This window comes from Cynocephalus volans, chromosome 10 (genome assembly GCF_027409185.1).
Source record: "Cynocephalus volans isolate mCynVol1 chromosome 10, mCynVol1.pri, whole genome shotgun sequence".
Classification (NCBI taxonomy): domain Eukaryota; kingdom Metazoa; phylum Chordata; class Mammalia; order Dermoptera; family Cynocephalidae; genus Cynocephalus; species Cynocephalus volans.
Genome location: NC_084469.1, coordinates 74660020 through 74687201, shown reverse-complemented (window position 1 = coordinate 74687201; position 27182 = coordinate 74660020). Strand labels below are relative to the sequence as shown.

Sequence of the window (27182 nt, the reverse complement as noted above, 5' to 3'; positions counted from 1 at the left end):
AGTGGTCCCACTCCAGAGTGAGATGGACAGGGTGATCACAAAAGCTTGGTGATCAGCTTTTGAACCAAACTTGAGCACTCCCACCCACCTTGCCTCCCTAAGCTTGCCCCTCCCCCTGTGCTCTCACTGCAGTAATGCTCCATTACCTACCTGGTTACACAGACCAGATGTCTCACAGCCACCTTGCTCTCCCCCCATAGCCAGTCCACCCTGATCGACTTACCTCCTAAGTAGCTGTCAAAACTGTACCCTTTTCTCCATCCTCTTTTCATCCACCTCCACAGTCAAACCACCCTCATCACTCACCTGGACGACCCCATCAGCCTCCTCACTGTTATCTCTGTTTTCACCCTGGCCACCTCCCCCCAGCAGAAGGCAAACTGCATTTCACTGCTGTCTGTCCCCTTCACTCCTTTCCACCGTTCAGGCTAAAGCCCAAATCCTAAAATTCTGGGTGGCCCAGATCCTGCCCACAGCCCCCCAAGCCCTATTTAACCCCATCCTCCCACTCAATCTCTAGTGCAGACACACTGGCTCCCTTTCAGGTCCTCATATGTGCTGTGCTGCAGGACCTTTGAATGTGATGTTCCTACTCCCAGGAACACCCTTCCCCTATCTCTCCTCTACCTTTTTCCTATTGAACTCCTAGTCTTTCTAGCATGTAGCTCAAACACCAGGGCAGCCTTCACTGACCCCCCCAGACTAAATCAGATGCCTCCTCCTATACTCATGAAGTTTATCACCAGAAGCAATTACGTAGGTTGCAGCATAAAGGAACAGTCGAGGGCGGGGTCTGGAAGTCAAACTGTCTGGATTCAAATCCAGGACCACCCTTGAGCAAGCACCTTAACCGTTCTGTGCCCTGGTCTACTCATCAGTAAGATGAGGATAATAATAGTGCTTCCTCCCTAGGGTCGTAGTAAGGATGAAATACGCAGATGGTTGTAGAAGCACCTAAGACATTGTCAGACATGTAATATGCAGTCTGTCAACTTTAGTTATTATTAAGGTTCCTTATGGGAGTGATGCCTTTGCTAAAGTCAGCAAGGGGCTGCGTGAGTGCTGGGGGTTGAGGGGGGACTCCAGCCCAGCAACGCAGGGCATCAGGCCCCTCTGTCTCAGCCTCTCAGGGAACCAGCTGGAAGATGAAGGCTGTCGTCTGATGGCAGAAGCTGCACCCCAGCTGCACATCGCCAGGAAGCTGGAGTGAGTTGCCTGCCCCACATTGATCCCAGCTGGTTCCTGCTGCTGCAGGTCCCCATGCCCACAGTCAGCAGTAAGAGTGCTGGTCCACCAACTGCCCCTACTTTCCCCCAACTCCAGCAAAATCGGGATGGTTTCACCTTGCCTTCCTTGCCTTTGCCTCTGCTGTGAGCCACTGTCTTAGTTAAAATTATTTAGCCCCTTGCACATGTAGAGCATGTTCATTTTACACCAAAGACCTCTGTGCCAGTTCGTCATCCTTGCAATGGCCCTGGAGTGGGGTGGGTTAGGGTTAGGGTTAGCACTGGGGCAGCATTGGGGTATTGGGTGGATGGGTGCTGGAATGTTGGACTGGGATATTGGGGTAGGAAGTGGTACATTAGGGTGGGGGCACAGTGTTGGGTTGTTGGGGTGGTGAGATGGAAAGAAAAGGTATTAGGCTGTTGGGTGTGCTGTGGAGTGGGGTGGTGGTGGTGTTTGGGTGGGGTACGTTGGGGTCTTCGGATCACGTGTGGATTGGGGTGGGGAAGTGTTGAGGCTGGGTAGCAGTGGTTTGGGCCTTGGCTTTGGATTTAAATTCTGGCTCTGTTACTTAGTAATGGTGTGACCCTGGGAAAGTAATTGAATGTCTCTGAGCCTCAGTTTCCCCATATGTAAAATAGAATTACATGAAATTGTATATGTATGAAACCCTTAGTACAGAGCGTGGTGCAGTCAGTGCTCAGAAAATGGTTATCTTATAGATGAGGAAACTGAGGCTCAGAGAGGTGAAAACACTGAGTGGGTTCTTACCGCTCAAGCGAGAGAACTTCATTCTCTGAGTGGAGCAGGGGTCATATGTCTCCTGGCTCACTTACATGGGCCAGAATCCTTTGAGAGGCCCTGGTTGGGAACCCAGGACATCATGACAGTGACAGCCAGCAGGCTGCTGAGGGGCTGGAGCTATGTGGGGCTGGGGACTCCCACAGCCTGCTGATGGCTGCCTTTCCTCCTCTCCATAGCCTCAGTGACAACGGGCTCTCTGTGGCTGGGGTGTGCTGTGTGCTGAGCGCAGTGAGCACGTGCTGGACCCTCACAGAGCTGCACATCAGGTGGGAGCTTCCCGTGGACCACAGTCATCCACCCCCCTCCAGCCCAGAGCTTTGGGTTCTCTCATCATGCTGTCTAAAGTCCTTGGCAATTCTTTCTGGTCCCAGGATCTGGGAACTAGTGGAAGCTGCTGCTGGTGCCCGCCCAGACACCATTAGAGCTGGTGCACCTCTTCCCAGCTGCTCACAGCTTCTGCTTCCTCTGGAGAGCTGCCCTTGGCTGATGGGAGCCAGAGATGCCTGGGCGGGTCCACCCCACCCCATGTCCCCAACCAAGAGTGGCCAGTGACAGAGGCAGAGGGTGAAACTCTCCAGCCCTCTTGCCTCAGGTGGGACAAGCTTCGTGATGCCCTTCATGCCCCAGAGCTCTCCGTGGAATCAGCCTGAGGACCTGCCCTGTTGGGCTTCCCTCAGTCCCTTACCAGTGTCTCCTGAGAGCAGTCCCTCAGCATATCATGTGCACAAGTGACCGAGTGACACATGACTCCCTGCCCCACTTGGGCCCAGGCTCTGCCACTAGGGAAGCTGGCCTAAGACAGGGCCAACCTTATTTCTGTAAGTTTAGCTATTCAGTACAGGTAGCTGAGCACAGATCCTGAGTAGTGTCTGCAGGTACCTTCTCAGAGGGAGCCTCGTTTTCAGCTCTCGGCTGAGTGGCGTGGTCCCTGCTCTAACACCTCTCCAGGGAAGAGAGGGAAACCGGATTCACCTACGAGGTAGAGCAGGGGACCATGATCCACTTTATATGATGATCCAATTAAGGATCTCCAGTGCATCCCAAATGATACTCCAGTCACTTTTAGGAACTTATGCTAAAGAAATCATCATGATTGTGCAAACATGTTTAGCTGCAGGGATGTTCACCCCCATATTGGTTATAGTAGGAAAAAAATGGAAATAATGTAAATATTTAGGGTATTAGTTAAATAAACCAAGATACTTTTAGAGATAGGAACTCAATGGAACCATGAAAAAATGACAATATAGAAGCAGTTTTAATATGCAGGAATGACTGTGGTATATAGAGTAAACATAAAAATTTGAATTTATCCTCTTTATGATAAAGCTTTTCAAATATATTCGAAGGTAGAGAGACTGGTATAATCCATTCCCATCAGTAGTATCAATTATTAATAAACGAGGGTACTTCAAAAAGTTCAAGGAAAGACTCATATTATCTTTTAATTCTATTTTTCCATGAACCTTTTGAAATACTCTTGTATAATTATTTGTCACCCTGGCTACTTGCATCTTTAAAAACTAATTTTTAATACAGAGTCTATAATTTAATCTCATTTTTGTAAGAAAAAAGTTAATTGCCTAAGACAGCAAGAGACTTGAAGGACCCACTCCAAGTGGTTAACAATGGTAATTAATATGTACTCAGTACACGAGGGACACCACCCTCGGTCTAGAGTCCTCTGAGCTCATTGGAGACACTGATCTCAGTCTAGACTGCTCCATATGCACGAGAGACACCATTCTCAGTCTAGAGTGCTCCAAATACAAGAGGGACGCCACCTTCAACCTAGAATGCTTTAAGTTCATGAGGGACATCACTGAGTACACGAGGAACAACACCCTCAGCTGATAGTACTCCGAGTACAGAAAGGACACCACCCTCCGCCCAGAGTGCTCTGAGCACATGAGGAACAGCGACTGGCAGAGGGAAGAGGATTTCAGCCTGAGGCCCAAACTAGAGAGAAGACAGAATTTAACTTTTCTTTCAAGTACTTGCCAGGAAACAAGGGCTGCTTAAGCAATAAATAAGTTTATGAAATCTTTGTGGTAGCAAGACTCAGGCCCCCCAAACTCAGAGGAAGTCAGAGGAAAGTCAGAAGTGGCTGCAGCTGGAGGTGGGGGGATGGCACCTTAGAGATATCTCTAGGCTGGGATTAAAAATGACACAGAACAGCAGGGACCCAATAACCTCCCACTGCTCACTTCTCTCTTCTCTCTGAAGCCTGCTGCACAAAACTGTTGTCTTCACATTTGCCCAAGAGCCAGAAGAGCAGGAGGAGACCTGGAAGAGGTAGGGTGTGACATCATCCCAGCCCCACTCTCAGTCAGGGCCAACCCCTCCCCAAACTCCACAGCTGGACAGTGCCAGTCAGCTGCCAGGGGAAACTTGTCCAATGTGCAAAGGAGCAGGAAGTGGGCAGGCTTGGCAGGGGATGCAGCCCTAAGGGGTTGAGGGTCAAAGACAGACTTTCTCCTGGTTTCGAGGTGTGTGAAGAGAGCCCTGAGATGTAAGATGTAGACGGACTGCTGGTGCAGGCCGTAGAGTGATGCTCAGGAAACTGGGGCCCTTCAGCTTAAACTCAGAGGATTGTCTGGACTGTGGCTCTGATCTGGTTGGAACTTCTGGCATCCTCTGGCACGAGGACCCGTTAGGGGGTGTTTGCCTCCTCCAGGGTGCCTTCTTGGATTGCCTCAGCCTAGCACATGGGCAGAGACTCAGCTCTTTGCTCCTTGGAGTCCACCCATGATCTCTTCTGTAGGGTCTGTACTATTAATGGCTTGATTAGAGCTGGGGGTGACATCTCTGAAGGAACTGATGCAGAGGAGAAGGATGAAATTAGTGATAATAGCAGCCAAGGTTAATTGAGCACTTATTATGTATGCATCAAGCACCAAATTAAGGCAACTCCCATACATTATCCTAGTGACTTGTCCCTGGTCACACATCCAGGAAGTGGAGAAGCCAAGTTAGAACCAAAGTTTGACTGATTCCAGGCAGAGTGTAAGATTGAATGGTGGAAGGTGAGGCTGAGGATGGACTTTGGAGAAAGTGTGTGAGGTGTTTGCTTAGCCTGGTTTTGGTGTGTGTCCCTCCAGGGCTGCATTCCTTGACAGCCTCATGACCAAGAAGCCCTCTGAGCCACACCTCAGCTCCCGAAGGATCAGGTACAGTGATGGCCTCCAGGTCTCGTGTGTGGGTCCAGCCTCCTTCTTCTTCCCAAAGCCTGTCCCCAGACCTCATGTCCTCCCGGGAGGACTCCATGATCTGCTATATCCAGGGCTTGTGGCCTGGATTCCCTACTTCCTACCTCCCCTGCCCAGCCCACCCCAGATGGGGCTCAGGAGGCAACCCCCTCAGTCACCTTCCACCGCCCAGGGGACCCCACAACCCTCAGCTCCCTGACTCCAACAGCTGCAGAGTTGTGGGAACTCTACAGCTCTCTGTACAGGAACTCTACAGAGGGGAGCACTCAGCCCCTTCTTTCCTGAGCCTGGGGCCTAGGCCAGTGGGCTCGGCTCAGCCCCCACAGGACTCCCATCTTCTCACCTTCTCTCTTGCTCTCTGTCTGTCTGTCTCTCTAATAGTTTCCATTTCTCCATCTCTACTGCCCTTAGTCATGTTGTCTGTCCTCCTCTGTCACTGTCTCTCACATCTCTGGATCTCTCCATCTTGGTTTCCCTCCCTCTCTGTGTCTCTGACTCTCTCTGCCCCTTCTCTGCCTGTGTGACATCTTTTGGGTGCTTTGTGTTGGTCCCTCTTTGTTTGCCCTTCTGTCTGGGTGGTGGATGTGTCACAGCACTTCCTCTCCTGCAAGCCTTGCTCTCTGCTGTGTCCAGGATGGTAGGGTAGGCAGTGCAGGGCTGTGGTTTTGCTCATCTGCAGGTTGACACACTGCGGCTTCCAAGCCAAGCACCTAGAGCAGCTCTGCAAGGCACTGGGAGGATTCTGCTCCCTTGGTCACCTCGAGTGAGTGGTTGCACATTGGGCTGGGGGGGGGGCTGGAGCCCATCAAATTCAGTTGGTGTTAGTGTGCTGGTGATTTGGTTAGTTTTGTTTTTAAGGTTTAGATCAGCAGTTCTTTCTCTGCTGAAGTCAGGAACCCCTTAGAGAAGCTGGTGAAACTTGTGACTTTCTCCCAGAACGCAGATCCTCCAAATTCTACACCTTCTGAAGCCCACCCCTGGTCACCCAGGGGTCCACACACCTCAGGATAAGCACCTGGGGGAGACACCAGCTGCCCTATGTCAGATCTGCTGTCATCTGGCCTGGCAGCCTGGGCTGTATCCACAGTTTCAGAAGTCCAGTAGCTGGGTGGAGAGATAGTGCTGCTGTTAGACCCACCCCTGCCCTCCACTGACATTTTCTCTCCTTCCCATCCAGCTTATCAGGCAATGCTCTGGGGGATGAAGGTGTGGCCCTGTTGGCCCAGCTGCTCCCCGGGCTGGGCACCCTACAGTCTTTGAAGTGAGTAGCCAGCTAAGCAAAGCGGCTGGGGTTTGTCCCCAGCAGGATGGGGGATGGGAGAGCATTCTGTGTCCCTCCCTTTTTCCCTCCTGTATCCCATCCTCCTCCTCCCTTGGGGTTACTGTAAAGATGAAATGCATGTAAATCGCCTAGTCCAGTGCCTGACACATGGTAAGTGCTCAAGAAAAGGTAGCTGATTTATGATTCTCATTCAAATAGAGACTGGCCTCTAGCTTCTGGTTAAGGTTTCACTTCTCGAAACTGTCTCTGCACAGGCTCTCTGGGAGGCCCAGGCCTCCTGGGGCAGGATGGCAGGGGTGGGAAGTATTATGTGTCTAATAGCTGGCAGCTGTTCTGGCCCCAGGGTACAGGGAGGGACTGTTTGATAGGGCACAGTCCTCATAGCAGAGAGGGTTTGTACCAGGGAGGATACCCAAGCAGGGTGCCCAGAGCTAACGCTGCCAGAGGGCCGTGAGTACCTGGCAGAGAGAGGGGAGACATTTGGTGTGGAAGGGAGACCCATGGAAGGAAGCCAGGAATCTCCAAATTTTGCCTGCAGCAGACCAGAGTTTCTGGGCCCTAAAAGGTCCCTGCTGTTCTTGGCTCTTACATCTTCCTCCTCCTCCCAAGCTCCTCTGGGCCAAAGCGAGAGGAGCCCTAGCCAGAGGCCACAGTTCCAGGCTGGCTCTGCCACCTAGGTATTGTGTGACCTTGGGTAAGTTACACCACCTCTCTGAGATCCCAGTTCACAGTCAGTAAACACATAAACTATAGGTGTGGCCACTGCTGTGTCTACAACCTCTGGAATGAGTGCTGTGGCCTGAGGATCCTTCCTGCTTAGACAATCTTCCTTTGGGATGCTGGCAAAAAAAGAAGGTTACCCCTGTTCCTGTTCAGGGCCTCACCTGGCAAGGGAGGAAGGCCTCACCCTTGTGGGCAAATTATATGGAGACTGAAGCTTTCAGGCACATCCCCATGTGACCTTCTTAATACTGCAGACGCCTGGATGACCTGGTGCTTGTGAAGGTCCCCACTCACCCTACTAATGTCCCTGGGCCCGAGCAGGGCAACGTTAAACGGCAAATAAAAAATACCATGACAGTTGACAGACCATGAAAGGAAAAGCTTTGCTCCTGCTTTTTGAACAAGAGGCCCCAAATTTTCATTTTGCACTGGGCACCACCACCCCTTTCTCAGGTGGGGAAATTGAGGCCCAGTTCTGGCCAAAAAGCACGCTCCAGATTCATCACAGACTTAGGGAACTACTGGGTTTTAATCTCGGCTCTGACACCAACGTGTCTTGTAACCCTGGGTGAGACCTTGCCTCTGTGGGCCTCCTTTTCTCCATCTGTACAATGAGGAGTTAGAACGGGCACTCTCTGCCCATCTGAGGTTCAGATGATTCCATCATTTGGAATCAGGGGCAGCCTTTCCCTGCTCTGTGCTCTGACCAAAAAGACTGTGTCTGAGTCTGGGTGACCGCTACCAATGTCGTTCCTGTGATCTCCAGCCTCAGTGAGAATGGCTTATCCCAGGACGCCCTGTTCAGTTTGGCCTGGTGCTTCTCTGCTCTGCAGTGGATTTTCCACGTGGACATCAGGTGAGTGTGCCTCTCCACCCCAAACCCTGCTTCACCCTCCCTCCTGTGGGCCATTAGCTCCCAAGTACCCCTCTTCTGTCATGTTCATGAGTATCATCCTCGGGGCCTTGGGCAGTGCCCGGTCCAAGGAGCATATAATGGATATTTGCTGAATAAATGAATGAATGAGTAAGTATGACTCTAGGGACACTCATATTTCCCCACAATGACTATGACTCACTCTCTGGATTGTCCTCAGAGACTTTTAAGAAAGCTGGGAGCTCCCTGGTGGCCAGTGGGTACTCAGGGACCTGCCTTACTTGTGGGGTGGCTGCAGCTGATGAGAAGGTAGAAGGGATGGCACCACCAGCCAAGCACCCCCAGGCCACTCAGTGCATAGCATCCGGGGAGGTCTGCCTCCCTCCCCTTCTCTGAGGATCCCCAGGAGTGGAAGTTGCCATATCAGGTGGACGAGGCTCAGTTACTTACCAGTGAGCAGCTTTGAACAGGTCCCTGAGCCTCTCCATACCTCAGTTTCCTCATCTGTAAAATGGAGATAATAATTCCTTATAGTGAGAATCCCATGAGATGACGTTGGTGTTGTGCTTTGTACATGCCTTGATAAGTGTAATTGTTACTTAATCTGTTTACTGTGATATTTGCTGAGAAATCCAGCCACCTCCCATGCCCTCCTTGACCTGTCCAATCTGGTCTCTTGCCGCTGTCTGGGAGATGGGCTCTTTGCTCTTTCTCAGACTCCTGCCTTCTCTCTGCTTCCAGCTTTGAAAGCCAGCACATCCTTCTGAGAGGTGACAAGAGAAGCAGGTGAGGAGGGAGAACTCGGTGTGGGGGCTGGGGGTTCTGCCCTGATTCCCATTTCCTACAGGTGTCCCCACCCCCAGACCCATGCTGGCCACTCTCAACCCTAGAGTAAACTGCCCAGGTCTGGCACACTAGAATCAATCACCACTTCTGTAACACCCAGCCCCCGCATATAGATGGTCAATAATCAGCTGCCTGAAATCTCTCGCGGAAGAAGGCAGTGCAGAAGGAAGGGCGGGAAGGCATGACATGGCGATGCCAGAGCAAAGCACGTGCTGGCAGATTGCGCTGTGTGGGAGGAGACAGGAGCAGTTCTGTTTCTGTCTCTCGGGGACTTGCCAACTCATGACTTTCTATGAGTCACTGCCCTTTCGCAGCCTGAGTATCATATTGGAGAAGCCGAGAACCGTTGGTGTGCTGGAAAAAATGTTCCACGTCTCCGCATTAAACAATGAACAATAGTTTTAGCTGTCACAGATGTTCGCAGCTGGCCTATTGGGATGCCCAGCCCCACTTGGGAGGGCTGGCAGCAGAAAGGGCAGCCTAATGTGAGACCAGCTGGGCAGAATGGATTCACAGCTGACGTGTCAGGGAAAAGCAAAGCCATACAGTGGGCTATCTGAAGCTGGGGTGGCCCAAAGCCAGGTGGTCTTGCTACCTGGACTAGAGTTTCTGGGGATCCTCTAGGTTTTTGAAGCCGAAAGAATGGAGGTACAGGAAGGCAGAAGTCATGTGAGTGCCGAGGAGGTGGTCAGAGAGGGAAGAGGCTCTGTCTTGGGTCCTCCCACCTGATCAGGAGCTGCCCACCTGGACAGGTGTAAACGGCTGGCTTTTCTCACCCTGGCTTCCCTTTCTTGGGCCTCAGTTTCCTCATCTGTACCCTGAGGAGCAGGACTAGGATCTAATGATTTGATTTTCTGTAGGACTCCTTCCAGCTCTGACTTTCCTTTCCTGGGCCTTAGTTTCCCCATCTGTACAATGAGGAGCTGGACTGGGATCGAGTGACATGATTGTCTGTAGGACCCCTTCCAGCCCTGACTTCTGAGTCTAGGAGTCCAATGTGGATGATTTAAACTTTCCTTTCAAATTGTTTTCCCTACTCCAAGGGCTATATCGGCTGGTGGATCTTTGCCAGAGTTCTCAGCAGGAGCCCAGTCCTTGGAGTTTGGTCAGCGCCTCATCCCCAGGAGTTTTCGGTACTCTCACCCACTTCCTGTTTGGGGTAACCACAATGGGGTGAAGGGTCAGGGAATGCAGAGAGCCTGGGGGGCTAGGGATGAGGATTGGGATAGAGGGAAGAGGAAGCATCTGAGAGAAGGGGAAAGGAGAGTGGTGAGTGTGAGGGCTGGGGGTGGGGGCTGCTGGCCCCTTTGGAGCAGCTTGGCTGGCCCAGGCCTCAGAATTCTCCTTAAAAGATTCCACATTTCTCTGAAGCAAACAGAGCAGCCCAGTCACTCCTTGCCTGGGAGTGCCATCTGCTTTGGGGGATACCCATTTTCCAGAAAGCAAGGGGCTGGCCTCTCTCCCCAAATATACCACCTGTCTATAAGAAAGGCTGGGGTGTAGAGAGAAAGGCAGACAGCTCCTGCTGGAGCCTGGCTTGGGAGTTAGGAGCTTTCCCAGCTCTGCTGTGAGGGGCTGTGAGACCCTGGCTGGGCCCCTCCCCTCTCTGGGCCTTGGTTTCCTCACCTAAGAGAGGGACACCTAAGCTGAGACCTGAACAGGACTGTCCAGGCAAGGAGAGTGAGTAATGTCTCTGGAAGGGCAGCATGTATGAAGGCCCAGAGAAGCACAGGTTTGGCTCGTGGGCAGCACTTCAGTGTGGCTAGAGCACACGCGGGGGAGGAGGCGAGTGAGGTCATGGGAAAGGCGATTTGCTTTTAGTCTAAGGGTAATGAGGAGCCACAGAAGGTTTTATGCAGGGGAGAGGCCTGGTCAGATTTGCAGGGTTAAGAGATGAGACAGTTGCAGGGTGGAGAGGGATAGTAGGGAGACAGGAGTGGAAGCCTGGAGGGTGTTAAATGCTCCAGGTGGTGAGGATGGTGGCCTGGGCTCAGGCAGGGACAGTGGGAAGGCCCAGGAGAATCACTAGGCGAGAGCAGCTGGGTGCTCAGGAGCCTTTGGTGTTGCTTTCAGTGTGCAAATGGGGGCCGGAGGGGAGATGGGAGAGGAGAGAGTGCCCTGAGAGGGAAGAAGCCTGCTGCCTGCAGCTTGGGGAGGAGGGATGTTGGGAGAAGGAGAGAGCCCCTGGGGCTGGGCAGGGGCCCTGGGCCCTCTCAGATCCCCTGCCCTGTCCACTGTCCCTTTCCAGCCTCAAGGAGTGTCAGCTGGAGCCCCTGAGCCTCACCCGCCTCTGTGCAACTCTGGAGGAGGTCCCAGGGCCACTGGAAGTCCAGTAAGTAACAAGACACAGCCCCAAAGGGCCCAATGTAGGCCACCTGCCCAGTGACTTGGGAGGGGGCTTTCTGGTTAGAGGCCAGGTGAGCCTTTCCCAGCCCTTTCCCACCAGACCCCACCAGCCCTACCCCATGGGAGTTCCTTGACCTCTTGGTAGAAGGTTGGCTGTCTCCTGGTAGCCCTCAGCCTCAGGCACCCTCCCCTCCCAGTGAGAGATGCTGTGCTGGGCCTGGGGAAGGCCTTCACACTCCCCATCCACTGGACTCAGGGCACCTGGGAGTCCTGTCTGCCCCCGACCCCTAAAGCCCCCACCCAGGCACCCACTGGGGCCTCCCTCTGTGGCTGGAGCTCATCACTTCTGAAAGCCCTTCCTTGGGGAACCTCTGTCTCCTGGGGTTACTATCTCACCCACCCCAGAACACTGGGTCTATGACCAGAGACTGGACTTGGAATCAGGAGTCATGGCTCCGCCACCTACAAGCTGGGTGACTTTGGGCAAATGGCTTTTACTCAGCTTCTTAATCTGCAAAGTGGACAGTCAGCCTTTCCTTTTGTTGTCATTGTTGTGATTTCATGACAATAATTACCTTAAAATAAAGAAATCCAAGACAAAACCTGCCTCTTTCTGTCAACTCAAAGTTGTCATTTATCCAGGTGACCTCCTATTCCTTGTCCATCTGCGTATCCAGTTTTTATCTATGTGCAGTCATAGGCTAGGTGCCATCTACAGTTTCATCTACATCACATCATATGTGGTCTTTTTCCATCTTTTGCTACAGTCTTTTTTTTGCTTTCTGACTCCCTTCTCAAACTCCCTTCCTGCCCCTCCAACAAGATAATCCGTATTGACCTGTGGTATGTGCCCTTCCCAGGCCTTTCTCCAGGTTCAAACACATACAGACATGGACAGAGAGGGCTGGTATTGTTTGACAGGCATGGCACATTTCCATATAAGATCTCTGCAGCTAGCTTTTGTCTCATAACTGCATAATGTTGCTTTCCCTGAATATCATGACATGTGGATCAAACTCATTTTTTAATAAACTATTTTAGAATAGTTGTAGATTTAATTTACAGAAAAGTTGCAAAGATAGAACAGAGAATTCCCTCATCCAGTTCCCCTTGTTGCTAACAGCCTACATTACCATACATTTGTCACAACGAAGAAACCAACATTGCTAGTAACTGGACTCCAGACTTTATTCAGATTTCACCAGCTTTTCCACCAGTGCCCTTGTTCTGATTCAGAATCCCCTTCAGGACCCTGCATTGCATTTAGTCATCCTGTTCCTCAGCCTCCTCTGGTCTTTGACAGTCTCTCATTCTTTCTCTGTTTTTCATGTTCTTGGTAGTTTGTAGAAGTAGTAGGTAATTGGTAAAGTGTTCCTCAGTTGGGGTTTGTCTGATGTTTTACTCATGATTAAACTGGGGTTGGGGATGGAGGAAGAACTCACAGAGGTGAAGTGCCCTTCTCATCACATCATCGCTGGGACGCAGGCTGTCAACTTGACTTGTCACTGTGGATGTTGACCTTGGTCAACTGGTCAAGGTGGCCTTTGTCAGATTTTCCTGCTGTAAAGTTACTTTTTAATTTAAAAAATACTTTTCTCGTGGAGACTTTCAAGTATATATAAATGTAGGAAGAATAGTGTACCCTCCACCTATCTCAATAGTTTTTACTTCGTGGCCCCAAAACAAACACGCAAGCACACACACACAGGCACACATGCATGTACACACATGCACACACACATAGAGTTTGAAGCAGTTCCCAGATACCTTAAAATTTCATCTGTAAATATTTCAGTATGTATAGCTAAAAGATAAATACTCTTTTTTTTTTAAACATAGCCACAAAACCATTATCAGCCCTAAAGTATTAATGGTAATTCTTTAAAATCATCAAATATCCCACCAATGTTCAATTGTCCCTCATTGTCTCTAATGTGTTTTCTGCAGAGTTATAGTTATAGTCTTGCCTTTTAATGGCAACCACCACAGTGTGGATGGCCAGAAGTGATTCAGCAACCCACCACTACGGTCTAGATAGTTATCCACACAGTGTCAGGTGTTTTGTTGTTATTTTTCTTCTGCATTACTCTTCCCTTATTTAACTGTTACCTGCTGTATGCCAGGCACTGGGTGAGGTCCGGGGGGCCAAAGGATGGCTATGCAGGCACTGCCCGCCGGGGCTCAGCATCCACAGTGCTGGGTGATCTGAGCACAGGTGGGGGTCTAGGGCCCCCTCGCTCAGCTGTGGTGGGAGGAAGTGGGATAGTGAGTATAAAAGCACTTTGCTGAGAGTAGAGTGCTGTGACCACTGGCAGGATTATCATTATCAACAATCAACAGGGTACTCAACCCTGAAGTCCAGTGTTTGGCCAACTGTGTTCCGGGATTCTCCTGGGAAGGACAGGGAAGGTGGTGAGGCTCTAGCCCCTTCCCCAAATTCAACCACTGTGGGTCCACTTTGCCCATGAACATATTGGCATACCATGTGGGATGTTGTAGTGGTAAAGCTTCCATTGCTTTAAAAAAAAAGTGTGTAAACCCCACCTTTACCCCAACCAAGGGCCATAGCACTGTGTCTTTGGGGTCTGATGGGAAGCCATGCAGGGAGGTGTTCGTGGAAAGACCATTCCTCAATGAAGACCCCGGTTCTTGTTATTTTTTTTTTTTTTTGGCAGCTGGCCGCCAATACAGGGATCTGAACCTTGCCCCGGTTCCAGTTCTGACTGTGCCTCAGGGCCCCAGGGACTTCCCTGGGACAGAAGGGTAGAGCTGAGCCTGCAGCTGGGCCCTGGCAGAGGTTCCCCTATGAGGCTTCCAGCTCCAGAACCACAGGCTGCTCCTCCCACTCAATCCAGCAACAAACCGATGCTGGGTTCCTGCACCTCCCATCTCCTTCCCCCAACCAACCAGAGAATAAAGCCGTGGAGTTGGGCCAGGCCCTTGGAGGCCACAGTGAAGAAAAGGGCAGCTGGCAGGGGGCAAAGGAACAAGGCAGAGAGAGGGAAGCAAAAGGCAAAGGTAGTGAAGGCAGAAGGAGAACACAGTGGCCTGAGTCCCCCAGTGCAGGGACTGCACATATGTAAATCAGGGTGCTCAGAGTCCCTGTCCTCCAGTAGAGCAGATACTGAAGGCTGGGTATCTGTAGTTTCTCACAAATGCACTGGGATCTGACGATTCCTCTGGACAAGTGATGGGCTGGTCGTTGTGGTTTTGGTGGCAATCAGACCTGAGCTAGCCCACGTCTCTTCTTTGCTGACCTGTTGCACGCCAAATTTCCTCCATCATCTTCACTGCTTCAGCCTAAGGCAGCATTCTTAACAAATATGTTCCATAGAACACTAATCTTCATGGCCCTCAAATAATAATTCTGCTAGTCCATTTAGTTTGGGAAACAGTCTACCATAGCCTCTCGGAAATTCACATTTCACAGCAGCACAGTAAAGGCTCAGAAAAGTCCTACAACAAAGAAAGCAATTTAATTTGGCTTATCTGACCTTCCTCTTCTTCCAGCCTCAAGGATAACTCAAGGACCCTTTGTTGGGAGGGAATGTTTCAGGCAGTGACTAGGTCTCATCTCCACAATCTGTGGCTATGAGGCCGCACTCCCCACTTTTCTGGAAGGTTCCCCACACCTCATTCAAATGCTTTGTTTCACAGATTGTCCTGTGAGGTCCTGAGCGACCAGAGCCTGGAGACCCTGCTGCACTGCTTACCCCGACTCCCCCAGCTAAGCCTGCTGCAGTAAGACTCAGAGGCTCCTCTTCCCCATTCCCATTTCCCTGTGTCTGTGTCCCGGAGGCTCTTGGGTTGCAAAGCCTTCCCCACTTCCGCCTCTTTCCTTCCCATGGCTGGTTTCACCATTTTATCTGGCATAACTGGGGACTCAAATCTGCTTCCACTTCTACCCTAATACTTTGTCAACATCAGGGTAAGTTAGTTGCCCCTTCTGGGTCTCAGTTTCCTCATCTGATGAATGGAATTAACATCCCCCCCACCCCCACCCAGGTTTAACTTAAACAAAACAGTTGATCTAAAAGCACCTTGAAGAATGGAAGGTTTGTGATAAACAGGCTGTCATACTTCTACTCACCCACAGAAAGGTCACCTGCCCCTAGTAAGGGACTGTACAGATGTAGGTCTTGTGTTTGTCAAAAACCATTTTTTAAAGGTCACCATCTAACTTCATAAAAGGGGTATTTAAGCGGTGTCTCCCAAAGTATTTAAAACTCTATTTTCTAATTTCAGCTCAGACTGGTTAGAATTTAAAAAGGATTTACTTTAAATATTCTTCTAGTGGGGGAAAGGCAGCTGCAGCTGAGATGGAAAAATACAACAGGAAATTAAATCATCATATTAATAACAGTGTTGTAAGTGCTAGGGCTGAGGCTGTCTGGGATGCCTAAGACAGTTCACGTCACCTCCAGGATCTCACTTATCCCAACTTTCCCAGAAAGAATGGGTCAGGAAGGGCTCCTTTATACAAAAAAGATGGCAGGTTAAAATGAACAGATGGGAAATCTCAGACCAGAGATGGACTTCTCTATACCTCTGTCACACAGCATCAGCCCCAACTCCTCATCTTTCTTTGGAAGGAGGTGGCCAGCCTGACCCTTACCTGGGCTTAAACTCTGTATTGCTCAGCCATAGCGCTTGTGCTCCTACTGAGGGCCAGGCACTGTTTGGGGTGCCGGAGATGCAGCGGAGAAAAAAAATGACTAGGTTCTTGTCTTCTTGGAGCTAATCTTGTAGTAGAGGGTACTGAACAACAAGCAAAGTAAAATCAAATAAGATGAACTTAGCCAGTAATAAGGTCATTTCCCACGTGATATAGTAAAGAGTGGCAGGAGAGGTGATTTAGATGGTGGCAGAAGTGGCCTGGGAACGACTCTGAGGACGAACGCTAAGCTGTGATCTGAAGGAGGAGAGGGAGCCAGCCTCGTGAAGAGCAGGGAGCTGCATTCCAGGCAGCAGGAACAGCATGTGTGAGACTCTGAGGTGTGATTGAGCTTGGTGGGCTCCAGGAACAGCCTGGAGGCCAATGTAGCCATAGCACAGTGGTTGGCAGGGAGAGTCCTAGGAGAGGAGGTGGAGAGATGGACCAGGGCTGAGTTACGCAGGACTTGGTCGTCATGGGGAGGAGTTTGGATTTTCATCCAAGGGAACTTAAAGGCAGAGGAATGATGTGGGTTATCAAAAGCTCAGTCTGCCTGCTGGGTAGAGAAGGGATTGAGGGGCAAGAGTAGAGATGACAGCAGAAAGCTGCGTACAGCCGGGTTGAGGGATGATGAGGGCTGATAGTGGTGGGGGAGGGATAGGTGGATTCAGGGTGGATCTTGGGGGTGGAACTGACCAGACACCAGGCAAGCTGATGAAGCGTTTATGGGGCAAGGGAGATGGAGGTGCTGAGGGTGCCTCTGAGGGCAAGATGGACCCATCTCCCTTCTCACTTTCTCTCTCTCTCATTTTTTTTTGGCATCCAGCTGGTACAGGGATCCAAACTCTTGACCTTGGTGTTACTAGCACCATGTTCTAACCAAATGAGCTAACGGACCAATCCACCATCTCCCTTTCCCTAAGGTGGTGGTTCACAACTGGGGGTGATTTTGCCCCTCAGGGGACACTTGTCAATGTCTGGAGATAATTTTGGTTGTTGCCACTGGGGGCAGTGGATGCTACTACTAGCGTCTAATGAGTAGAGATCTGGGATGCTGCTAAACATCCTGTAGGACATAGGACACCCCACAACAATTATTGGGCCCCAAATCTCAATAGTGCAGAGGATAAGAAACGCTGCTCAAAGGGCCTGAAGCTTCCCACTCTCTGTCAGCAAGGACTTGCCTGTGAAATCTCTGCTTGCAGGTGAAATCAACAGTAGTAATAACAACGAGCATGGGTACCATGCCAAGTGGTGCACCAGTTTGATCTGATTAAATCCTCACACACACACAGAGGAAGGTATGCCATGATTAGTCCTGTTTTCCAGATAAGGAAACTGAGGCTCAGAGAGGTTCGAGGTCACATAGTTAGTAAGCAGAACTGGGACTCAAACCCAAGTCCGCTTGACTGCAATCCCCTATTTATCTCTCTTGAGTCACTGCCTTCCTCCTTATTGCCCTGCTGAGCTGCCAACACTCCCATCCTCCTTTTCCTTCCCCTCCAGCCTATCCAGGTTGCCTGTCCACTGATCTTGCTTGGTTTTTCCCCTTTCTTTCTCAGGCTGAGCCAAACAGTACTGTCCCCAGGAAGCCCCTTCCTGCTGGCCAACATCTTTAGCATGTGCCCACGAGTTCAGAAGGTGTATCTCAGGTGGGCATTGCCCTGGGACAACTGGGACTAGTCCTGGTGGGTTGTGCCTGGAGTCTGGTGGGTGTGAGGGGGTAGGAGGAGGCAGTAGGACCCAAATCAGAGGCGAGGAGGGGTGCCTGTGCCCTGGGAGCATGCTGAGGCTGTGGCCAAGGATGGCTGATCCATGTGCTGCCTGTTCCAGGTCCCTGCATCATGTGACCCTGCACTTCAGGTCTAGTGAAGAGCAGGAAGGCGTGTGCTGTGGGTAAGTCTCCCTGAACCATGCCCTGGCAGCCAGTGGTGTTGGGGACCAGGAGACCTGCCTGCTGGGTGGCCAGAGCAAAGTACAGGCTACCTGCTGCAGAACATTCCCCTGGAAGAACCCTGTGAGGGGACTTGTTTAGCCCAATATGAAGAAGCAGAGGTCCAGAGAGGGCCAGGCTTCATCCAAGGGAAAACAGAGTCCACTTCAGACTGGATGAGATCTCAGGGTCCTGCGAAAAGGGCTTCACAGCCTGCCTACCAGGTTTTAAACCCCATCTTCAGAGGGGCCCAGGACTTTGGGTAAGCTGCTTAACCTCTCTGATCCTCAGCTTCCTATAGAAGGGAGCCACACCATTGCAGGGCATTTGCAGGATTAAACAAAGTAACATGTAAAGCATCAGGTACTCAGATGTGGATGATTTTCCTCTGCTGACATCTGGACCTGTGCTCTGTGGGTGCCTCGGGATGGGAAGGAGAAAGGGATTGCACTGGAGGCAGGATAAGGGGGCAAGAAGGCGACCTTGAATGCAAGATGATGTTTCTGGTAACAATTTGGTGCCACCAGCTCTCCAGGAGACCTTGGACCAGTCCCTTCTCCTCTCTGGAAATAACAAAAGACAGAATAGCTGACATTTGCTGAGCACTATCTGCAAGGCACCACTCTAAGAGCTTTATGTATATGACCTCTATAAGCCTCACGGAGCTGGGACTTGAACCTGGCTGGGCTCCTGGCCCAGGGGTGAGCAAACTTTTTCTGTAAAGGGTTAGATAGTAAAAATTTGGGATTGTGCAGGCCGTAGGGGTTTTGTCACAGCTACTCAACTCTACCCTCTTAGCTTGAAAGCAGCACAGACAATATTTAAACAAACGAGCATAGCTGTGGGCCAGCAACACAGTATTTATTTGAATTGTACTTAATGCTCATGTGTCATGAAATATTCCTCCTCTTTCTTATTTTTTTCTCAACTGTATGAAAATGTAAAAACCATTCTTAGCTCACAGGCCCTACAAAAACAGGAGGCTGGGAGCTGTATTTTACTGACCCCTGACCTAGCCCAACACTATTCTGACTTGATAGTTTCTAAGTTGTTATTTTCCAAAATATACGACATAGACATGGATGAGATAATTTTTAGGAGGTTGGGCTGATAGTAGGGTAGTTCAGCATCACTGAATCCCTTAGTGAGATCATTATTCCTTTCCATTTTTCTTCCTGAGTAAGGCCAAGAGGAAGTCTTAGTCGGGTGTTAATGCATCTTTAATGCCTCTCTTGCACTTACTAAGCTCCCTTTTTAATAAAGGGAGAGTCCTCAGCAGATGTCAATATCTGGCTCAAATTCAATGATGATATTTTGCTTTCATTTCATGTGCTCTTAAGCTTATGATCTATAACATGCAATTCCAGTTTTCCATTTAAGTTAGTGATATGATACAAGGTTTATTTTTACAATAGATGTGTTAAATAAAAAGGATAAGCTGGCCTAAAGAAATATGAAGTAAATAAGAGTATAATAGGGAATTTAGGGATATGGAAAAAATCATGAAGGAGATTGACAGTGATAAAAATTTGAGACATTGATCTCAGGGACTTAACTAATTTTAAGATTCTTTTAAAAATTGCTGGCTGGTCATAGCCCCTTCATTTATCTTACCATGTGGTCCCATTTGGGGCCTCTCACCAGCAGACTTATTGTTACTTTAAATGTCAGCATCAATAGCCCCTAGCAGGAGAAGACATCCTCCTTATTCTCCACCACCACCATGTCTATTCTTTGGGGGTGGGGCCCAGTCATTAAAATGTGCTTCAACTTGAGCTTGAATCAGAATTACCTGGAGGGTCGTGTCCCCAGAGTTTCTGATTCAGTGGGTTTTGACTAGGGTCCCAGAATTTGCATCTCAAGTTCCCGAGTGATGCTGATGCAGTTGATCAGGGACCATAATTTGAGAAGCACCTCCCAGAGGGAGGATGTAGGTGCCAGGTGGGATCTGCTGGGGGGGGGGGGGGGAGCAGTGGATGCTAGATAATTCCAGAGGGTCTAAGCTTGGGTGGAGAGCTCAGAGGCTGCACTTAGGACTTGCCAGGGTAGAGGTGGTATGAATGGCCGAATACTCCGTTCCGATTGTCCCACCACCCCACCTCTGCCCTGCAGGTTCACGGGCTGCAACCTCACCCAGGAGCATGTGGAGTCACTGTGCTGGTTGCTGAGAAAGTGTGAAGACCTCAACCAGCTTGAGTAAGTTGGGGGAGGAACAGGAGGGAGAGGAGCGGCACCTGAGTGGCACTGGAGGGGTGTGAGTGTCTCTGTGTACATATGCACTCAAGTGTGCCTGCCTACACCTCTCAGGACCAGCTGTCAGAGGACACCTGGGATTCTGGGTCACATCCATAAGGCTTCTGTATTAGTCCATTTGTGTTGCTATAACAGAAATACCTAACACTGGGTAATTTACAAAGAAGAGAGGTTTATTTGGCTTACAATTCTGGGACAGCTGCATTTGGCACAGGCCTCAGGCTGCTTCTACTCATGGAGGAAAGCGGCAGGCAGCTGGAGGGTACAAGCAGATCACATGGCAAGAGGAAGCAAGAGAGAGAGAGAAGGTGCCAGGGTCTTTTAAACAACCAGCTCTCGTGAGAACTAATAGAGCGAGAACTCTAATCCCCCCTCCCCCAGGGAGAGCATTAATCCATTCATGAAGGATCCACCCCCACGACTCAATCAGTTTCCAACACTGCCACATTGGGGATCAAATTTCCACATGAGTTCTGGGAGGATAAAATATCTGAACTCCATCAGCTTCCCTGTACCCATTTTCTCTCTCCCACACCCCAACCCCTGCTGCGGTGGAGTTAGTTTCATGGTGTGCCCCGCTAACTTGGGCAGCCCTTCAGAAAGGCTGCAGGAGGCCCTTGGCCTCACGTGGATCAAGTGCATCCAAGCTCTGCTGGCAGAGGGATCCATTGGTTTGCCTGGCATGCGGTTAAAAGTATCAAATAACTGCATCTGAGATGGGACCCAGAGCCAGCCAGGGTGGGGGCTTTCAGGCTCTTGTAGTATTGAGAAGTGGTACCCTTGTGGTACCCTGTCTTGGGAGCCCAAATAGTTCTGTCTAACAATACTAACTAACATCTAGTGAGAACTTTCTCCACTATTCTAAGTGCTTTACATGTCTGTTTTTGGTGGCTGGCCAGTACAGGGACTGAACCCTGGATCTTGGTGTTAGCACCATGTTCTGACCGACTTAGCTAACCAGCCAGCCCTACATGTTCTTTTTATTCTTCCAACAACTCTAGGGAGTATTTTGTCTGTATTTTACAGATGAAGGAACTGAGGCCCAGAGAGTTTAAGAACTTGCCCAAGGTCTCACAGCTAGTACAATGCAGAATCTTTGCTCACAATTGTTAGTCCAGCTTAGGACTGGTGGGATATAGAGAGAACTGTCTAAAAAACAAACAAACAAACAAAAACACCTCACACAATTTAAATTTCCATTGTGATGTGGCCAAGAAGAGAAATGTGGCTGATGAAATGCATGTATTTTAAAGAAGGATGATTGAGCAATACATCTTCGAATTTCTCTGTTTTTCATTGTAGAGGAAAATTTTTCTTATTTTAACGGTTATTTTATTAAGTGGCTTCATGAAACAAAACAATTTTTAAATGAAATTTCTCAGGAAAAGGCAAAATAAACAAGCATCAAATTGTCATAATCAGGGACAAATTGAGTTCAAAGATGTCAGAGGGAAATCAGATACTCCAGGGCACATTGGTTCTGTTGTTTCTGAAACTGTAGCTAAAACCCCAGATTGCTATAATGAAGGGGAATTAGAAAGTATGCGGGCACAGTTTCTAATATCACATTCCAAATCAAAAGAAGAAATCTTCTGGGTAAATGCATGCTCCCAACATTTTTCTTTTCTTCCTGAATTTACTCTTGTTCAAAAATTGTGGCTCCCAATGAATGCAGATCGAGGGCATGGTAAAAGCTAATCGGTTTTTCTCTAACTCCTGAAAGCCTGATGGAAGCACGTGAGCCGTGGGAGTAGTTGCCAGATATCAAAGGGGAAGATGAGGACTGGTTACTGTGGTGCTGGTTAGGGGGATGGTAGCAAGGAATACAGGAATCAGTGATAATTATAATGGTGATGGAAATGATGGTGATGCTGGTGGTGGTCAAGATCGTGCTGCTGCTGGTGGTGGTGGTGCTGCTGCTGCTGGTGCTGGGGATGATGGTGCTGCTGCTGGTGGTGTTGGTGCTAGTGCTGGTGCTGGGGATGGTGATAGTGGTACTGGTGGTAGTGCTGGTGATTGTGATGCTGGTGCTGGTGCTGGTGGTGTTGATGCTGGTGCTGGTGATAATGGTGGTAGCGATGCTGGTGTTGATGCTGGTGCTGGTGTGATCATGGTGGTGGTAGTGGTGCTTGTCTAGTGCTGGTGCTGGTGCTGGTGGTTGCATTAGTCTGTTTCTGTTGCTTATAACAAAATACCTGGAACTGGGTAATTTATAAGAAAATGAAATTTATTGCTTACAGTTTTGGAGGCTGGGAAGTCCAAAGTCCAGGGAACACATCTGGTGAGGGTCTTCTTTAGTGGTGGCTTTACAACAACATGGGTATCTCACATGGCAGAAATGGCAGAGGAGAGAGAGACTCTCATGGGCTCTCCTTTTAAAGCCCTCAGAACCATGCCTCTGACCATCATTATTAATCCATTCTCTACAGCATGGTCCTACAATCTAATCACCTCTTCAAGGCCCCACCTTTCAATTACCTTAATAGGATTTCCCACCCTCAGCACTTACAGTGGGAATTAAGCTTCTAAAATATAGACTTTGGGGGACACAATTCAATCAATCCACAGCATTGCACCATTAGCCCCCAAACTTCATGTTCTTCTCACAGGTAAATACATTCAGTGTTGGTGGTGGTGGTGGAGCTGGTGCTGGTAATGGCATGGCGATGTCGAGTAGCAGTGACGGTAGACTCACAGTAACTGTGAGGAGAGGCACAGGTTGAGGAGGCACATCTGACCACCAACCACTACATCTTACCTTTCACAGCCTCTCAGCAAACCTGCTGGGTGATGACGGGCTCCGATGCCTCCTGAAATGTCTGCCACAGGTGCCCATCTCTGGCTCACTTGAGTAAGTGGGAGGTGGGGAGGAAATCTCCCCTGGGTCAAGAGCATGAATGGACTCCTTTTGAGGGCATCCCTCTGGAGGTCAAGAACTGGGGAGGGGAAAGGGGCCATTCTTACTTCGACCTCCCTTTCCTTGGGTCCTTTCCTTGTTCCCTAATGCCAACCATGGGCAGAGCCCCCACCAGACGCCCAAGAGAGGCTGTGACTCATGGCAGGGAGGGCCTGCCACTCCAGATACCCCTTTGCCAAACTGACCTCAAGGTAGGGAAGTGACGGTTCTCTGATGTGGGATTGCAACTGCCTTGGCTCCTGGTCAATGCCCTCCCTGAAGCTCCTCTGACCCAATCTATGGTACATGAATTTGAAGATGTCCCTTAGCAGGGGGAGGGCCCCTAGGAAGTCATCTGCATTCTCGTCCCATCTCCCCAATGATCTGGGAGACTGACAGACAGAGCCAGGATACAACCTGTTGCTAAGCAACTGCGCTTTGTGCTCTGGGAGTCACTGACCCACATGGGGCTGGAGCTGCTGGCCCAGACCCATCGATGCCCAGCCCCAAACCACAGGACAGCAGGCACCAGGAGTGCAGCTCTTGGGGGCTCAGGGTCTGGAGCCAGTTCTGCCTCTGCAGGGATAGTGTCCCTTCTGGGCCTCTCTCTGAGCCTCAGTGTCTCCATCTGGAGGATGGAAGCTTGGTCGTTGTGACCTCTCTTCCCAGAAATGACAGCTGGATGGGAGGAGACAGGTGGGCTGGGCAGGGCTCCATGGGGTCCTTCCCCCCACCTCTCTCCTGAGCCCCATTTCTCTTCTAGTCTGAGTCACAACAGCATCTCTCAGGAAGGTGTTCTGTACCTGGTGGAGACTCTGCCCTCTTTCCCACGTGTCCAGGAGGCCTCAGTGAAGTAAGGAGATGTTGGTGCCACTGGCCAATGGTGGGGAAGCAAGACTCCCACACCTCGCAGCCCTGCAAATGTGTGATTTGAGCAACCTCTGCTTCTCTCTGAGTCTCGGGGTTCCCTGAACATGGGATCATAATTCCCATCCCCTGATGCCCAGGTGCCATGGGGACCAGAGACGTCATGGGGGTGGGGAAGGCCATGCTCACAGAATGAGTGTAGGGGTCTCCTCTGGCTGCAGGGGCCTTTCTTTCTGTGGCTTCTGCCCTCTCTGGTCCCTGTGGGTGCAGCCCCCCTTCCCTCTCCATGCCCCTGGGAGCTCTGAGTCCCTAGGATGCTGGTCTGTCTGGGCATCATGCTTCCCCACCCTCCTCTCTCTGCAGCCTGGGCTCTAAGCAGAGCTTCCAGATTCACTTCTCCAAACAGGAGGAGGCTGGGAAGATGCTAAGGTAATCCTGGGGATAGGGGTGGATGGGGACAGGGGAGAGTAAGGGGGAGAGGAGGCTGTCCCTGGAGGCCTCCGTGCCGCCTCCTTCACAGGGCCCTCTCCTCCGTCAGACATTCTGCTTCCAGCTCACTGCCTGGTTAGGTCCCCAGATCTGCCCCCATTGCCCTCATACCTCCGGTCTCAGTTAGGGCCTTCACATTGTGCGTGTGCCTCTTAGCCACGTCCTAACTATAAGTCCTGAGGCTTCTGAGTGTTGTGGTTAAAATTCTTGAGCCACCTGAGCATAAATCCCAGCTCTGCCACTTATCAGCTGTGTGACCCTGGACAAGTTACTTACCCTCTTTGTTTCAATTCCTCATCTGTAAAATAGAGATAATTGTAAACCCACCCCTTAGCGTTATTGTGAGGATTAAATGAGTTAATATGTGTAAAGTGCTTGGAAAGGGCCTAGCTCATTGGACTGCTATACTGCAGCTATGAACATGGCTTCTGAACTGGATCCCTGCCTCTGGTCTGGCCTCCTCCAATCCATTCACCCCACAGGACCCAGAAAAATCTTTACAACACACACACCCGTCTATGCCACTTTATTGCTCTAAGCCCTTCAGCGGCTCCCCATTGCCCCTAGGACGGAGTTAAAATTCCTTAGCCTGGTCTTCTCCTTCACAGTCTGATCCAGCTGTCCCCTCTGACCATGTTCTTCTCACCCACCACCACACCAAACACACAGAAAGCACACAAAGCACACATACACCATATACACACCACGCACACACCACACGTACACCACACATAAGCGCACACACGTAAGCCACAAGGGACCTTTGCTATTTGTTCACGGAACACGCCCTGCCTGATGAGGCTTCCCTGCCTCTGCTCACACCGGACTCTCAGCCTGACATTCTCTTCCCTGCTTTTCTGAGAAAAAATTCTCTCAATTCTTTAAGACCCAGCTCAAGGGTCAGCCCCTCCTGGAGCCTCGGAGTGGCCCTGTCACATCTGTGAACCATCCCTGTGGTTCTTTTTGGCCAGCCGTCTGTGAGACGGTGGTCTGTGCCCATCTGCTGGCCACCCAGGGATGAGTGCCTGGAGGGCAGGGCACACCCTCCCCTCAAGGGAGCCTCAGCAGCATGGAGAGTAGGGGAGCGGTCAAGGGCTTGGGGTTTGCCCTTATTCTCTCCAGCTGTGTATCCCTGGGTTAGTCCGTTTCCCCACCTATAAATGATGCCAGGAGAGTTAAATGAGATAGTGCAAGGCAGGTACCGAGTCGAGGCTCCATAGTCACTTGCTCCTAGTGCTTTCCTGGGGGTAGGGGGAGATTCTCCACAAATGGACAGGAAGCTCCCAGGGCAGAAGCTGCATCTTTGGCCTTTCTCAGGCCCTGGTCCAGGCCTTTGCCCTCAGTGGGGAGCTCCCCCAATAGGCCCTCGGGGAGACTGGGAGGAAGGAGGACAGCAGCCCCCACAGGCCCCACCCAGCCCCTGCCTTTGCCTTCTGCCCTCAGGCTGAGCGAGTGCGGCTTTGGGCCAGAGCACACGCCTGGCCTGGCCAGCAGCCTGAGCCAGGCCCTCCAGCTGACAGAGCTCACGTGAGTGACCAGGCCCAGCCCATGGAGACAGCTGGGGGGGAGGGGGAACCCTCCCAGAGCCACCCCAGCAACCGTCCTCTGTTCCCAGGCTGACGCGGTGCTGCCTGGGCTTGAAAGAGCTGACGATCCTCCTGAGTCTGGTGAGGCGGCCAGTGGGGCTGCTCAGATTCAGGTATCTTCTTCCTCCCTTGCCCCTGGGAGGGGACTGTGGCATGACGGGGGGGCAGGGGCAGGCACTGGGGTACAGAACCTTTCAGGATCATGGCCTTGGCCATTTCCTTCACCCAGAACCCTGCCCATCTATCCCAGAGATACCTCCCACAACCCAAGGCACAGAGAAGCTGTCTCTTCCCAGGGTGGGGCCTGGCCTGGGCTTTGGGATTTAAGGAACAAAAAGACAGCTCCAAAGGATACCCAGTGGAGGATATAAGTAATGTAAAACAAATATCATGTTTGTACATTCACCACGATAATTTTATTTTATTTTATTTATTATTATTATTTTTTTTTTAAAAGATGACCGGTAAGGGGATCTTAACCCTTGTCTTGGTGTTGTCAGCACCACACTCAGCCAGTGAGCGAACCGGCCATCCCTATATAGGATCCGAACCCGTGGCCTTGGTGATATCAGCACCATACTCTCCCGAGTGAGCCACAGGCTGGTCCTACCACCACGATAATTTTAAAACATTCAGAAAAAGAAGATACCAAAAAGTAGAGAGAATAATTTTTAAAAATTTATATTCCCATTACTTAGGTTTGACAATTGTTCATATTTTTCCATATTTGCTTCATATTTTTATTTCTTTGCCTGATGTGTTGTAAGTAAGTTATAGACTTCATAAAATATCACTTCTAAATATTTGATCATGGGCCGGCCCGTGGCTCACTCGGGAGAGTGTGGTGTTGATAAAACCAAGGCCACGGGTTCGGATCCCTGTATAGGGATGGCTGGTTAGCTCACTTGGGAGAGCGTGGTGCTGACAACACCAAGTCAAGGGTTAAGATCCCCTTACCGGTCATCTTTTTTTAATTAATTAATTAATTGAATAAGTAATTTAAAAAATTTTTAAAAATTTCATCATAAAGCTCTAAAAAATAACGACATTCTCTACATAATCACACAGTAGCAATTCCTTAGTGTCATAGGTTACCTAGTCTAGTCTAAAATTTCCCCAATGTCCCACAAATGGGACGGCTGGTGTGTCAGATCCAGGATGCAGGCAAGGTCCAAGAGTCACGATGGCTCTTGTGA

General features: G+C 50.3%; 1 protein-coding gene across 1 annotated transcript in view; it reads left to right on the top strand.

The window, feature by feature from the left end:
- The window catches only part of NLRC5 (NLR family CARD domain containing 5), a 60574-nt gene that overhangs the window by 18656 nt on the left and 14736 nt on the right, over positions 1–27182 (top strand). The window contains exons 13-31 of the mRNA XM_063113289.1: positions 1123–1206; positions 2205–2294; positions 4255–4323; positions 5130–5198; positions 5917–6000; positions 6415–6498; positions 8009–8098; positions 8858–8902; positions 10006–10095; positions 11211–11294; positions 14966–15049; positions 17525–17614; positions 17796–17858; positions 20008–20091; positions 22916–22999; positions 23808–23897; positions 24275–24340; positions 25844–25927; positions 26016–26099. Coding sequence (XP_062969359.1) covers positions 1123–1206; positions 2205–2294; positions 4255–4323; positions 5130–5198; positions 5917–6000; positions 6415–6498; positions 8009–8098; positions 8858–8902; positions 10006–10095; positions 11211–11294; positions 14966–15049; positions 17525–17614; positions 17796–17858; positions 20008–20091; positions 22916–22999; positions 23808–23897; positions 24275–24340; positions 25844–25927; positions 26016–26099 — 1518 coding nt within the window. The remainder of the gene's footprint in view (positions 1–1122; positions 1207–2204; positions 2295–4254; positions 4324–5129; positions 5199–5916; positions 6001–6414; positions 6499–8008; positions 8099–8857; positions 8903–10005; positions 10096–11210; positions 11295–14965; positions 15050–17524; positions 17615–17795; positions 17859–20007; positions 20092–22915; positions 23000–23807; positions 23898–24274; positions 24341–25843; positions 25928–26015; positions 26100–27182) is intronic.